Source organism: Hipposideros armiger, unplaced genomic scaffold, assembly GCF_001890085.2.
Source record: "Hipposideros armiger isolate ML-2016 unplaced genomic scaffold, ASM189008v1 scaffold_980, whole genome shotgun sequence".
Taxonomy (NCBI): Eukaryota; Metazoa; Chordata; class Mammalia; order Chiroptera; family Hipposideridae; genus Hipposideros; species Hipposideros armiger.
Genome location: NW_017732330.1, coordinates 78,848 through 92,938, shown reverse-complemented (window position 1 = coordinate 92,938; position 14,091 = coordinate 78,848). Strand labels below are relative to the sequence as shown.

At 40.3% G+C, this 14,091-nt stretch overlaps 1 protein-coding gene across 1 annotated transcript in view; it reads left to right on the top strand.

Annotated features, from left to right (window-relative positions):
- DGKK (diacylglycerol kinase kappa) overlaps positions 1-14,091 on the top strand; it is a 133,890-nt gene that overhangs the window by 97,702 nt on the left and 22,097 nt on the right. The window contains exons 12-14 of the mRNA XM_019631046.1: positions 778-859; positions 2,565-2,656; positions 13,523-13,622. Coding sequence (XP_019486591.1) covers positions 778-859; positions 2,565-2,656; positions 13,523-13,622 — 274 coding nt within the window. The remainder of the gene's footprint in view (positions 1-777; positions 860-2,564; positions 2,657-13,522; positions 13,623-14,091) is intronic.

Below are 14,091 nucleotides of genomic sequence, written 5' to 3'. Positions count from 1 at the left end.
GCTTAACTATTAGGAAGCTGAGGTCTACCATATATCCTTCAAATATCACTAAGGCCTCTCATAAACTTAAAATATTCTAGAACAGGAGCTCCATGGGTAAATTTCAAGAGTTCTGTGTACCTCCTTCAAATTGCATAGCTAATTATCTATGTAAGCATATTTTTTCTTAGGAAAGATTCCATCTTTCTATTCTAGTTTACAATAGTATAGACACTAGTTTATGGCTTTATCAGGTTCTTAAAGAAACTAAAAAAAAAAAAAGAAGGTTCATAAACAATTGGCCTATATTGTCTCTGCTCTAGAGAAAAGAAAGTATTGCCATCCTATCTTCTGAGAAGAAAGACTTTCTATGCTGGGGCACAGTATTTGATTTATGACTGATTGCCCATAAGGATATCCTGGGGAGCTTCTCAAGATACCAAGCTGGGTCCTACCACAAAGATTCTTATTAGTAGGTCTTGGGTAGGGCCCTGTTATGTGTATTTTACAAAAGCATTTCAGGTGCTCTTGATCGTTACCTCTGGTTGAGAAGCACTGTTCTCTGAGAACCCTGTGGTGGAATTCCTTCCATCACACTGTCATAAAGAGGTCATGGGGCAGAGGCCCCTCTTGTGGTATACCTTGAGAGCAGTTGACCTGAGATAGCTTGGGCATCCTCTACAATCCCTCTCTCCCTAACTTATAAGCATTCTGACCTCTTTTTGCCATGTGAAGCATTGATGCCAACCTATGATGAAAGAGTCCTAAATATCTGTCTGTCTTTTATCTTCATTTCAGGTGGAGTGTGATGATCCGTGAGACTCCCAGACAAACCCCATTGCTAAGAGGACAAGTGGAAATGGATGTACCTCGATTTGAGGTAATTACTGCCTAGGTGTAATTCAGGCCAACATCTTCATTATACAGTGAAATAATAGGCAAAACCCAGAGAGAAGCTATTGTATTGTCCATGAGCTTGATGAGGGTGAGATCGTTGAAAACTGGGTACATGTCAGTCAGCAGATGTTTACCAAAAACTGTTAGGTATTGGGGATATAATTCATTCAGCCATTTACTTATTCATTTACTCAAAATATTGATGAAAAATAATTATAGATGAACTATGTGTGAGATACTATTCCAGCAGCTGTTCTTATATGCTAGTTGGTGAAAAAGAATGACACAGTCCATGCTGTTATAGAGCTCATAGTCTAGTTGTAGTGGTAGAACAATAGTTTTTATAAAGGAGTATGAGTGTTAATATACAAGGAAGTAGCGGGGGGGATGGGAACACCCAGAAGGTGTACCTAAGCAAGTCTGGGGGAAATCAGGGAAAGCTTCTCATAATAAACACCATTTCAGAAGAGATTTAAGGACCAGAGGGAGTTAACCAGGATAATAGGAAAGAGGGGACATGTTCCAGATAGATGAAACAGTGTGTGTTGTTTCAAAGGCAAGAGAGAGCATGGAATAGTCACAGAACTAAAAGACATTCATAATAGCTAAGGCATAGGGGTCAGGGAGGGCATATACAGGGAGAATGACTAAAGATGAGGCTGGAGAAATAATTAGGGGTCAAGCCAGGAAGAACCTGGTAAACCATGGTAGGAAGTTTGAACATTTATCCTAAGAGCAATGAGAATTATAGAAGGTTTTTTTTTTCAACCTTACTATGAAAACATTTTAAAATACAGGAATTTTAAATGGTAGATTCTACTGTTAATATTTTACTATGCTTTATTACAAATACATTCATCTATCTATTCTGCTATCCATAGAAAGGTTTTAAGCAGGGAAATTCCATGGTATGTGGAGAAACAATTGAAAGAATAAAAACTAGAAACAAGAAGAAAAGACATGAGATGCTGTTATTGTTTAGGATGATTTGAACTGGTGAAGTGGTAACAGGGATAAGGAGAAGTGGACATATATAAGACACATTGAAGAGATAGAATCATCAGGACTTGGTAGATGCTTGAATGTAAAGGGTGATGGAGAGGGAGGAGTACAAGTTATAATTAAGAGTACAGACTCGAGAGCCAGATTACGTGGAATTGAATACCGACTCTGCTACTTATCAGCTCCCTCTTTTCCTGTGCCCCAGTTTTCTGTCCTATGAAATAAGGATAATAACAATCCTTATCTCATAGGGTTGTTACAGAGCCTGGGACATAGTATGTACTATATAAGTGGGTGCTATTATCATTACTAGTATTATTATATAAGAGATGGTACTCTGGCATTGGAAAGATGTGGGTTTGAATCCAAAATCTACTATTTACTAACTATGTAATATGAAATTGTTTGTTGATTTGAAACATGGAACAAACAGTACCACCTTCATATGAATTTTTTAGTATTAATTGAAATGAGAGGAAACAATAAACATCTCTTATTTTTAGAATGACCACAGATCTAAGATTATCTATGGGGATCTTCAACAAGAATTCTTTGATTATGATTTTTTCCAGAGAGGCAGCTGAGATGATGGTAGAGTCAGTAGGAAATAATGAGGGGATGAGGATGGGCAGCACACTATGTCACAGTGCTAAGGTTTCAGGGCTGAACACTCCTTTTCCCCCCAGGCTGCTGCCATTCAACACTTAGAATCTGCAACCACTGAGTTGAAAAAAATCTTGAAGGCCAGCTACCCCACAGAGATGATCATCGCAACCAGGTCAGTCTTCTTTAGGCGCTCAACCTTTGGGGTATTTTGCCCCTCATGGGAAGTTTCTCAGTCAAAGATGGGACTCATTTTTTTAAAGATTTTTTATTGGGAAATTGGGGGAGGGAACAGACAAGTTGCTGTCATTTTGTTCTTCAGTCTAGTTGTGGAGGACGTTGCTTCACTGGCCCATGTTGGTATTATCATTGCACACTTCCTGGGTGAGGTAGATCAGTTGCTGGCCTCTGGGCGGCTGCTCACGGCGGCTCTTGGCAGCTCACACTGGCTGCCAGCCACACACAGTAGCTTATGGCAGCCCACTGCAGCAGGGGCTGCAGCCTACGCCATCGCCTCACGGCAGCCCAGCTCCAGGTCAAGCTGTTGTTCACCATCTTAGCTGTAGAGGGCAGTGTCACTGGCCCCCATGTGGGATCTGAACCCTAGCCCTGCTGCTCAGAGCTGGCATACCAAGCCAGCTCGTAACTAACACGCCACTCGGCCAGCCCAAGATGGGACTCATTTTGATAGCTTTGGTTGTTGAGGCCAAGGAAAGTATAATAAGTCCTCACTTGACATTGGAATAGGTTCTTGGAACTGTGGTGGAAATTGTACAACAAAAATCAATTTTACCATAGGCTAATTGATATAGTTATGAGTTAAGTTCCTATGGCATCTCGTCAACATTATAACAAAATGACATTGAACAAAACAATGTTATTTGAAGGCCTGTTGTATATGCTTATCTTCCCAAATTGAATTTCTCCTAACTCAAACCTCCTGAATAGAAACTTTAAGATAAAAAGATGAAACTGGGGGTGAGGGCTCCTGCTAATCCAAAAAACAAAGTTGCAAGCCAGAAATTTGGAAGCTGGGGAAGACTTCTGGTCAAGAGGTGGAACAGGTAAATGCTATGCTTGCCTCCTCCCACAACCACATCAAAATTATAACTAAATTATAAAACAACTATCATTGAGAACCACCTGAAGGCTATATAAAGAAGAAGCCATGTTCAGACTGGTAGGAGCAGCAGGTCCCATAGCCACGGTGTGGCATTTAAGAAATGGGAGGGATATCTCAGCTACAGAGGTCCCACTTGGAGGGAGGGGCCCCAGCCCCACATCAGGCTCCCCAGCCCAGGGATCCAGTGCGAGGAAGAAAAGTCTCCATAACATCTGGCTGTGAAAACCAGGAGGAATTGTGGCTGAGTGAGATGGAGGGCTGCTGAAGTCCCTGGGGCTGCAGGTCTTAAAGGGACCATGCACAGACTTGTAAGACATGCTGGCTTACAAACGCCCTCCCTCTGAGCTCCACGTGACGAGGCAGCAGCTCAAAAACCACCAGGGACATATGGGAAAGAGCTGAATTGACAAGCTCCAGGGTGAGGGCTGGAGGGACAGGGGTCAATGCAGCTCTCATTGGGGGAGACGTGCTGGCAGACACCACTGCTCCTTTGTTGAGCCTTCCTCTCATCCAGCTGGCAAGCACAGATGGGTGCCAAATATGAGCTCTCCATTAACTTGGCTAAAACCATTCACTCTGCCCTGGACATTCCCTGAGACACCACCCCAACCAACTGGCGCACCCAGCCAGAACCTTTTCCAGTGGTTTTGCTACACAAGTGGCCTTCCTCAATTTGCACTGCACACTTTCCTAAAATGTCTGACAGGTCTACAAACCCCCCAAAAGCAGAAGCTGGCCTTGGCATGTTCCATACCTCTTGCTAAGAAGCCCCAAGCCCAGCACTAGTGGCAGCTGGCCTCAGTCGACTGCCTGGCCTCTCGCAGACACCTGCACGTCCAGCAAGGTGGCAACCAACTGCAGATCACTTTATAACTACTATCAGTGACCCCAGGCTGGGAAGAGTCAGCATCTGAATTTGGCTTACACCAGAGCCCCTCCCACGATGCCCCACAGCCAAGACACCCAGTGTCTAGATTCAGACCACACCAGAGCACCACCAAACCAGTTCCACAGACAACACAGCTTAAGGGTGAACTTGGCAGGCACCAGAGTTCAGCGAAAGCAAAATTTGATCTTTAGGGTCAGCCCTGGTATGATAGCTCATTTGACATAGTAATGTTCATTCTTCACAGCCACTCAGCCAGAGGGTCAGTCACACCCACTGATGTGCCAACAGCCACCAGGGCTCAACTATTACAGGAGAGCACACACAACCCACTCAAAGGACACCCCTGGAACACTCATCTCAGGTGACCAGGGAGACTGTGTCATTTGGACCCACAGGACATCTGCTATATAAGGCCACTCTTCAAGGACCAAGGACATAGCAGTCCTACCTAATACACAGGAAAAAACACAGGGTTAGGCAGCCCAAATTAGGAGACAAAGAAATATGTCCCAAATGAAAGAACAGAACAAAGCTCCAGAAAAAGAACTAAGCAAAATTGAAACAAGCAATCTACCAAATGCAGAGTTTAAAACATTTGTCATAAGGATGCTCAATGATTTCAATGAGAACTTCAAGAAACAGATAAGAAACAAAAATGGAGATAGAAAACATAAAAAAGAACCCATCAGAAATGAAGAATACAGTAACTGAAATGAAGAATATATTAGAGGGAACCAACAGTAGATTAGATGAAGGAGAGGATCAAGTCAGCAATTTGGAAGATGAGGTAGCAGGGGAAAAATAGTAATCAGAACAGCAAAAAGAATCCAAAACAATGAGGATAGTTTAAGGGGCCTTTGGGACGACATACAGCATACCAACATTCACATGATAGTGGTACCAGAAGAGAAGAGAGAAAGCAAAGGATTGAAAACCTATTTGAAGAAATAATGACAGAAAACATCCCTAACCTAGTAATGGAAATAAACATACAAGCCCAGGAAGCACAGAGTCCCAAACAAGATGAACCCAAAGAGGCCCACACCAAGACACATCAGAATTAAAATGCAAAGGTTAAAGACAAAGAGAAAATCTTAGAAGCAGCAGGAGAAAAGCAATTAGTTACCAAAAGGGATCTCCCATAAGACTGTTAGCTGATTTCTCAACAGAAACTTTGTAGGCCAGAAGGGATTGGTAAGAAATATTCAAAGTAATTAAAAGCAAGGACCTACAACCAAGATTATTTTATCCAGCAAAGCTATCATTTACAATTGAAGGACAGATAAAGAGCTTCCCAGATAAGAAAAAGCTGAAGGGGTTCCTAACCACCAAACCAGCATTACAAAAAATGTTAGAGGAGCTTCTTTAAGACAAAAAAAAAGATGAAAAATATGAAAAATAAAATGGCAATAACTATATATCTATCAACAATTACTTTAAGTGTAAATGGATTAAATGCACCAATCTGCAGGCATACTTTGGCTGAATGGATAAGAAAGCAAGACTCTTACCTGTGCTGCCTACAAGAGACTCATTTCAGATTGAAAGACACACACAGACTGAAAGTAAAGGGATGGGAATAGATAATTCATGAAAATGGAAACAAACAAAAAAGCTGGGGTAGCAATACTTACACTAGAAAAAATAGACTTTAAAACAAAGGCTATAACATGAAACACAGAAGGACCCAATAATTCTACTTCTTGCTTTTTTATCTGAAACAATCCAAAACACCAATTTGAAATGACATATACATCCATGTATTCATTGCAGCATTATTTATAATAGCTAAGATATGGAAGCAACCTAAGTGTCCATCAAGAGATGAGTGGATTGAAAAAGTGTCATACACACACACACACACACACACACACACACACACAATGGAACATTACTCAGCCATAAAAAGAAATGAAATCTTGCCATCTGCAACAATGTGGATGGACATTAAGGGTATTATGCTGAGTTAAATAAGTCAGATAGAGTGAGACAAATACAATATGATTTCACTTATATGTGGAAGCTAAAAAATAAAATAAATGAACAAATAAAAGAGAAACAAACTCATAGATACAGAGAACATTTTGTTGGTTGCCATATGGGAGGAGTTTGGGGGGATGAGTGAAGGGGGGAAGGGATCAAGAGGTACAAATTGGTAGTTACCAATGAGTCATGGGGATGTAAAGTATAGCATAGAGACTATAGTCAATAATATTGTAATAACTATGTATGGTGTCAGATGGGTATTAGATTAGTCAGGGTGATCACGTCCTAAGTTATATAAATATCTAATCACTATGTTGTTTACTTGAAACTAATATAATATTGTATGTCAACTATAACTGAAAAATAAAAAAAATATTTTAAAAAATGAATTGAAGACTTAAATGTAAGACCTGAAACCATAAAACTCCTAGAAGAAAACGTAGTCAGTAAATTCTTTGACATGGCTCTTAGTAGTATACATATTTTTTTTGGATAAATCTCCTTGGGCAATGGAAGCAAAAGAAAAATTAAACAAATGGGGCTACATCAAACTAAAAAGTTTTTGCACAGTGAAGGAACCATCAACAAAATGAAAAGACAACCTACTAAATGGGAGAAGATATTCTAAATGATCCATCTGATAATGTGTTAATATCCAAATATATATATGGAACTTATATCACTTTACACCCAAAAAAAGTCAATTAAAAATTAGGCAGAACACCCAAATAGATATTTCCCCCCAAAAGACATACAGATGATCCAACAGACATATGGAAAGATGTTTAACATTACCAATCATCAGGGAAGAGCAAATAAAAACCACAATGAGATATCACCTCACACCTGTCAGAATGGCTATCAATAAATTAACAAACACCAAATGTTGTCAAGAATGTGGAGGAAAGGGATCACTTGTTCACTGTTGGTGGGATTGCAGATTGGTGCAGCCACTGTGGAAAACAGTATGGAGGTTCCTCAAAAAATTAAAAATAGAACTACCTCATGACCCAGCAATTCCACTTCTTGGTATTTATCTGAAGAAATCCAAAACATTAATTAAAAAAGATATATGAACCCCTATGCTCATTATAGCATTATTTACAATAGCCAATATAGAAGCAAACTAATTGCCCATCAATAGATGACTGGATAAAGAAGGTGTGGTACATATGTGCAATGGAATATGACTCGGCCACAAAAAGAATGAAATCTTACCATTTGTGACAACATGGATGGACATGGAAGGTGTTATGCTAAGTGAAATATGTCTGACAGAGAAAGACAAACACTATATGATCTCACTTATATGTGGAATCTAAAGAACAAAACAAACAAACAGACAAAGCAGAAACAGACTCACAGTTTCAGAGAAAAAAATGATGGTTGTCAGATGGAAGGGGGGGTTGAGGGGCTGGATGAAAAAGTTGAAGGGATTAAGAAGTACAAATTGGTAATTATGAAATAATCAGAGGGATGTAAAGTACAGCATAGGGAATATAGTCAAGAATATTGACAGTTAATAGGGAGAATGTGCTTTTGTGTTAAAAAGGTATTGTGTTTTGTACAATTCCAAGTATGTAAAATATGCATGTACAGAAAAGTCAGAGCACAAGTACACTAAAATATTAAGAATGGTTTTCCAAGCAGTAGGAGGATGAGATTTTTTCCTTTCTACATTTGCATACAGTCCACATTTAAAAATATTTTCATTATAAGTGTGTTACAGTTCAAAGTATCAGAAAGCATGTATAGTTGCTACTGTTGCTTCTACAGAAGCATTAATTAACTGAAATCTCTATTCATGTTTTCAACTCAGTCTCAATTAACTGCAATAAAAATATGTGTTTAGAAAAAAAATAATATTGTAATAACTATGTATAGTGCCAGGTGAGTACTAGATTAATTGAGGCAATCACTTTGTAAATTATATAAATGCCTAACCACTATATTTTATACCTAAAACTAATATAAAATAATACTAATGTCAACTGCGATTGAAAAAAATAAATAAAAATAAAGATAGAACTACTACATATGACCTAGCAATTCCTCTTCTAGGTATTTATCTGAAGAAATCCAAAACACTAGTTCATAAAAGACATATACACCCCTTTGTTCATTACAATATTATTTACAATAGCCAAGATATGGAAGCAACCTAAGTGCCCATCAATAGATGAATGGATAAATAAGGTGTGGTACATATATGCAATGGAATATCACTCAACCATAAAAAAGAATGAAATTTTGCCACCTGCAACAACATAGATGGGTTGCAACAAGAGGGTATTATGCTACGTGAAATAGGTCAGACAGAGAAACACAAATATCATATGATTTCACTTATATGTGCAATCTAAAAAAATAAATGAACTAACAAAACAGAAACAAACTTATATATACAGAGAACAAACTGATGGGTGCCAGATGGGAGGCGGAGTTGGGGGACTTGGTGAAAGGGGGAAGAGATTAAGATTTACAAATTGCCAGTTATATAAACAGTCATGGGGATGTAAAATACAGCATAAGGAATATAGTCAATAATATTGTAATAACTACGTATGGCATCAGATGGGTACTAGACTTATTGCAGTGATCACTTTGTAATTTATCTAAATGTCTAATCACTACATTGTACACCTGAAACTAATATAATTTATATCAACTGTAACTGAAAAATTAAAGAGAAAAAAAAGAAGAGTTACAAAAGGCAAACACAACCATCCACACCATTCAAGAGCATAGCATAGCTCACACAGTAAGGATACATTGCTTTCCATCTGACACTAAGAAAGGTCTCTGTAGTACCTACAACAGCTGATTTTCCATACCCTGTGCAACACATTCTCCCCTTCTAAATATATGGATCATTCATTCCTCCTGGGACTCTTTGGAGGGTTACTGCCAAGTCTACGGCACTCTCCTTTGAGAAACCCTCCCTCCAGGGACAGTTCACCCAATGTCATTATGTTTGTACTAAATTGGCTGGGCCCTTCAACCATAGTTGATTTGACCCAGGGTCAAATTCTGACCCAAGGTGGGTCAATTGAATACTGTTTTCTGGAAATTCAGATTTAGGACTAAGAAATTGCTAATTAAACTCTCTTAGATACTTGCATATTTCACCATCTGTACATGAAAGAAGCAGAAAAGACAAATATTGGTATTTCTGGTGAAGATGGCAGAGTAGGTAAATGCTGTGCTCACCTCCTCTCAGGACCACATCAATTATAATACAACTAAAGCACAGAACAATCATTATTGAGAATCACCTGAAATCTAGCTGAACTGAAGCCCTACAACTGTGTACATACAGAAGAAGCCACCTCAAGACTGGTAGGAGGGGCAGAGACACGGAATGGCATTGTCCCACTCCCATGTGTGATCATTAAAAATTGGGAGGGATATCTTGGCAGTGGAGGTCACCCCTGAGGATGAGGAGTCCCAGCCCCTCCCCAGCTCAGAGTTTCAGTTCTGGGGAAAGAAATCCCCATAACTTCTGGCTGTGAAAAACAGCAGAGATTGTGGCTGAGTGAGACAGAGGGTGGCTGCACTCCCAGATGCTTCTCTTAAAGGGTCCGTGCACAGACTTACTCGCTTATGGACTCATTCACTCTGAGCTCCAGTGCTGGAGTAGCGGCTCAGGAGGCACCAGGGATGAGCGGTAAGGAACTGATGTGTCTGCAAGCAAGTTGAAGGCTGCAGAGGCAGCTTTCTCCCAGATGGAGGAGCTTGTGGAAACCATTGTTTCTTTGTTGAGTTCTCCCCCACCCTGCATGCAGACTCAGGCAGATGCTATATCTAGTCTCCATCAAACTGTCTATCACCTTTCGTCTTCCCCGCCCTACTAATTCCCTGAGACCATGCCCCACCCAATTTTTGGGTATACCCAAGCTGCTTCCAGTGGCTTTTCCATATAAATGGCCTGCCTCAGCTCATGCTACAGACTTTCCTAAAATCTCTCAAATGTCCACAAAACACAAACAAGCAGCATTTGGCTTCAGTGTATCCCAAAACTCTGGCTGAGCAGACCTAAGCCTGGCACTAGTGGCCTTGGTTTGAGGCTTGGCCTATTAAGGCACCTCCAAGCACAGCACAGGCTGCTGCCATCTCTGGATTGCTTTGTGGATCATGTGAGGAGGCCCTGGTCAGGGCACATATTGTGGCTGAACTTGGCCTGCAGCGGGTCCCCTCCCAGGAGGCCCTGGGGCTGGCAAGCTCAGTGGCCAGCTTCAGACTAGGCTGAAGCATCACCCAGCCACATCCAAGGACAACATACCCAAACAGAAGACTGGGCAGGCACCAGATCCCCACTAAAGCAAACCTGGCTCTGTAGGGTCAGCCCATGCACAACAGCTCCTCTATTGTAGTCACAGCCAGTCCTCACAACCAATCAGCCTGAGTGTCAATTTCTCCCATTGATGTGCACATAGCAACCAAAGCTCAACTACAACAGGAGGGCACACACAACTCACACAAGGAACACACCTGGAGAACCTGGCTCTGGTGACCAGGGAAACTACATCACTGGGCCCCACAGGACACCTACTACATAAGGCCACTCTACTAAGACCAGGAGACATAGCAGCCATGCCTAATACATATAAACAAACAGAGGGAGGCAGCCAAAATGGAGAGAAAAAGAAACGCCTCCCAAATAAAAAACAAAACAAAACAAAAACAAAACAGAAAAAAAAGAACTGAACAAAATGGAGGTAAGCAATTTACCAGATGCAGAGTTCCAACCATTGGTTATTAAGGATACTCGATGAGCTCAGGGAGAACTTCAACAAAGAGATAGGAAACATAAATACAGAGATAGAAACAAAACAGTCAGAAATAAAGAATACAATACCTGAAATGAAGAATACATTAGAGGGAATCGACAGTAGATTAGATGAAGCAGAGGATCGAATCAGTGATTTAGAAGATAAGGTAGCAGAAAAGACCCAATCAGAACAGCAAAAAGAAAAAATAATCCAAAAAAATGAGGACAGCTTAAGGGGATCCCTGGGAACAACATCAAGCATACCAACATTTGCATCATAGGTATACCAGAAGCAGAAGAGAGAGAACAAGAAATTGAAAATCTATTTAAAGGTATGACTGAAAACTTCCCTAACTTGGCAAATGAAATAGATATACAAGCCCAGGAAGTGCAGAGAGTCCCAAACAAGATGAACCCAAACAGGCCCACACCAAGACACATTATAATTAAAATGCACTAAAGTCAAAGAGAGAATCTTCAGCAAAAGAAAAACAGTTAGTTACCTACAAATGAGCTCCCCATAAGACTTCAGCTGATTTCTCAACAGAAACGTTTCAGGCCAGAAGGGAGTGGAAGGAAACAAAGTGGTGAAAAGCAAGTCCCTACAACCAAGATTACTGTACCCAGCAAAGCTATCATTTAGAACCAAAGGACAGATAAAGAGCTTCCCAGACAAGAAAAAGCTAAAGAGTTCATCATCACCAAACCAGTATTACAAGGAATGTTAGACAGACTGCTTTAAGACAAAAAAAATATATGAATATTAAAATGGCAATAACTACATATGTACCATCAATTACTTTAAATATAAATGGATTAAATACTCCAATCAAAAGATAGGGTGGCTGAAGGGATAAGAAAACAAAACCCTTGCATATGCTGCCTACTAGAGATGCACTTCTGATCAAAAGACACACAGAGACTGAAAATATAGGGATGGGGAAAATATATTTAATGAAAATGAAAACAAACTAAAAAAGCTGTGGCAGCAATACTTATACCAGACAAAATAGACTTTAAAACAAAGGCTGTAGCAAGTGACAAATAAGGACCCTGTAATCCCAATTTTGAGTAATTATCCGAATATACCTAAAACACTACTTTGAGGTGATGTGTGCATCCATATGTTCATTACAGCATTGTTCACAATGACCAAGATGTGGAAGCAGCCTCATCTTGGATGAATGTATAAAGTGTAGGTGGCACATATATACAATGGAATACTGCTTGGCCAGGGAAGCCCTGCGGCTGAGAGCTGGCATCTCAAGCCAGCTGTTAACCAACGCACCACTCAGCCAGCTCTTTTCTTTTTTTTTAAGATTTTTTTTTGGCGAATTGGGGGAGGGGAACAGTGTTGGGGAATTGGGGAAGAGGAACAGACAAGTTGCTGTCCTTTTGTTCTCCAGTCTAGTTGTGGAGGACACTGCTTCACTGGCCCATGTTGGTATTATCATTGCGCTCTTCCCGGGTGAGGCAGTCAGTCGCTGGCCATTGGACGGCCGCTCACGGCGACTCACGGAGGCTCACTCCAGCTGCCAGCCAGCCCCACTGCAGCCTACACTGTAGCCAGCGACTCACAGCAGCCCAGCTCCAAGTTGAGCTGTTGTTCACAATTTTAGTTGTAGAGGGTGCAGCGTCACTGGCCCATGTGGAAACCAAACTGGTGGCCCTGCTGCTCAGAGTTCCCACTCCCAAGCCAACTTTTAACCAACTGAGCCACTTGGCCAGCCCCAGGGGTCACTTCTTAAATTATATAAATGCCTAACTACTATACTGTACACCTGAAATTAATAAAAAATAATATTATTATCAACTGTAACTGAAAAATTAGAAAAAGGGGGAAAAGTTGAAGGGGAATAAGAGGTCCAAATTTCCAGGTATTAAATAAGTCATGGATATGGATGTAATGTACAGCATGGAGAATATAGTCAATAATATTGTGATGGCGTGGTATGGTGTCAGATGGTTTCTGGACTTACCGTGATGATCACTTCTTTAGGTATATAAATGTTGAATAACTATTGTGTATACCTGAAACTAATATAATATTGTATGTTAGCTATATTTCAATGAAAGTTTTTTAAAAGAAAAGACAAATATTGAGGTGATGGAGAGTGGGGGGAAGAGGGGAGTGGATAGGGAGGGAATAGTGATCAGGAAAGAGAGACAGAGAAAAAAGAGGAAGAAGATGAAGACTAATGACCTTATAAGAGAGTAAGGTTTTGGATCTCATGGCCCATGTCACATTGTGCCATCTATCTTATCTTTCCAGATTCCTGTGCTCTTCAGTGGAAGATTTTGTGGTTGATATTGTAAAGGCCTGGAGTCAGATAAAACAGAACAGTACAGCAATAGAGTCTGTGATTTTGAAAGTAAGTTTCCATTCCTCTTGTCTTGTACTCTTTGTGGACCTAGGGCCCCCTTTTTAATAAAAATAAATGTTCCTCTCACTGGGAATTGTAAAAGAAAGGCAGGGAGGGCAGCTAGTAAGCCTCATTGATGGGGAAAGTCCACTTCATCAAATGTCCATCTTTCACCAAATAAATAGTGGCACTATGCATGCTTATACATGTACCATGTACCTAATTATATGCCAAGCATCTGTTCACACCTAGACACAAGTGTACACCAAGCATGTATGTGCATGGCTGTGTACCAGAACATGCTTTAAAATATGTACAAATGAATACATGCTAGAAATACACCCACATTCACCTCTGTAACAACAATAGCTAACACTTATATATAGCACTTACTCTGCCAGGAACTGTTAAGGACTTTTAATGTATTAAGCTATTTAATCCTCACAATCCTAGAATATAGAAGCACAAAGAGGGTAGG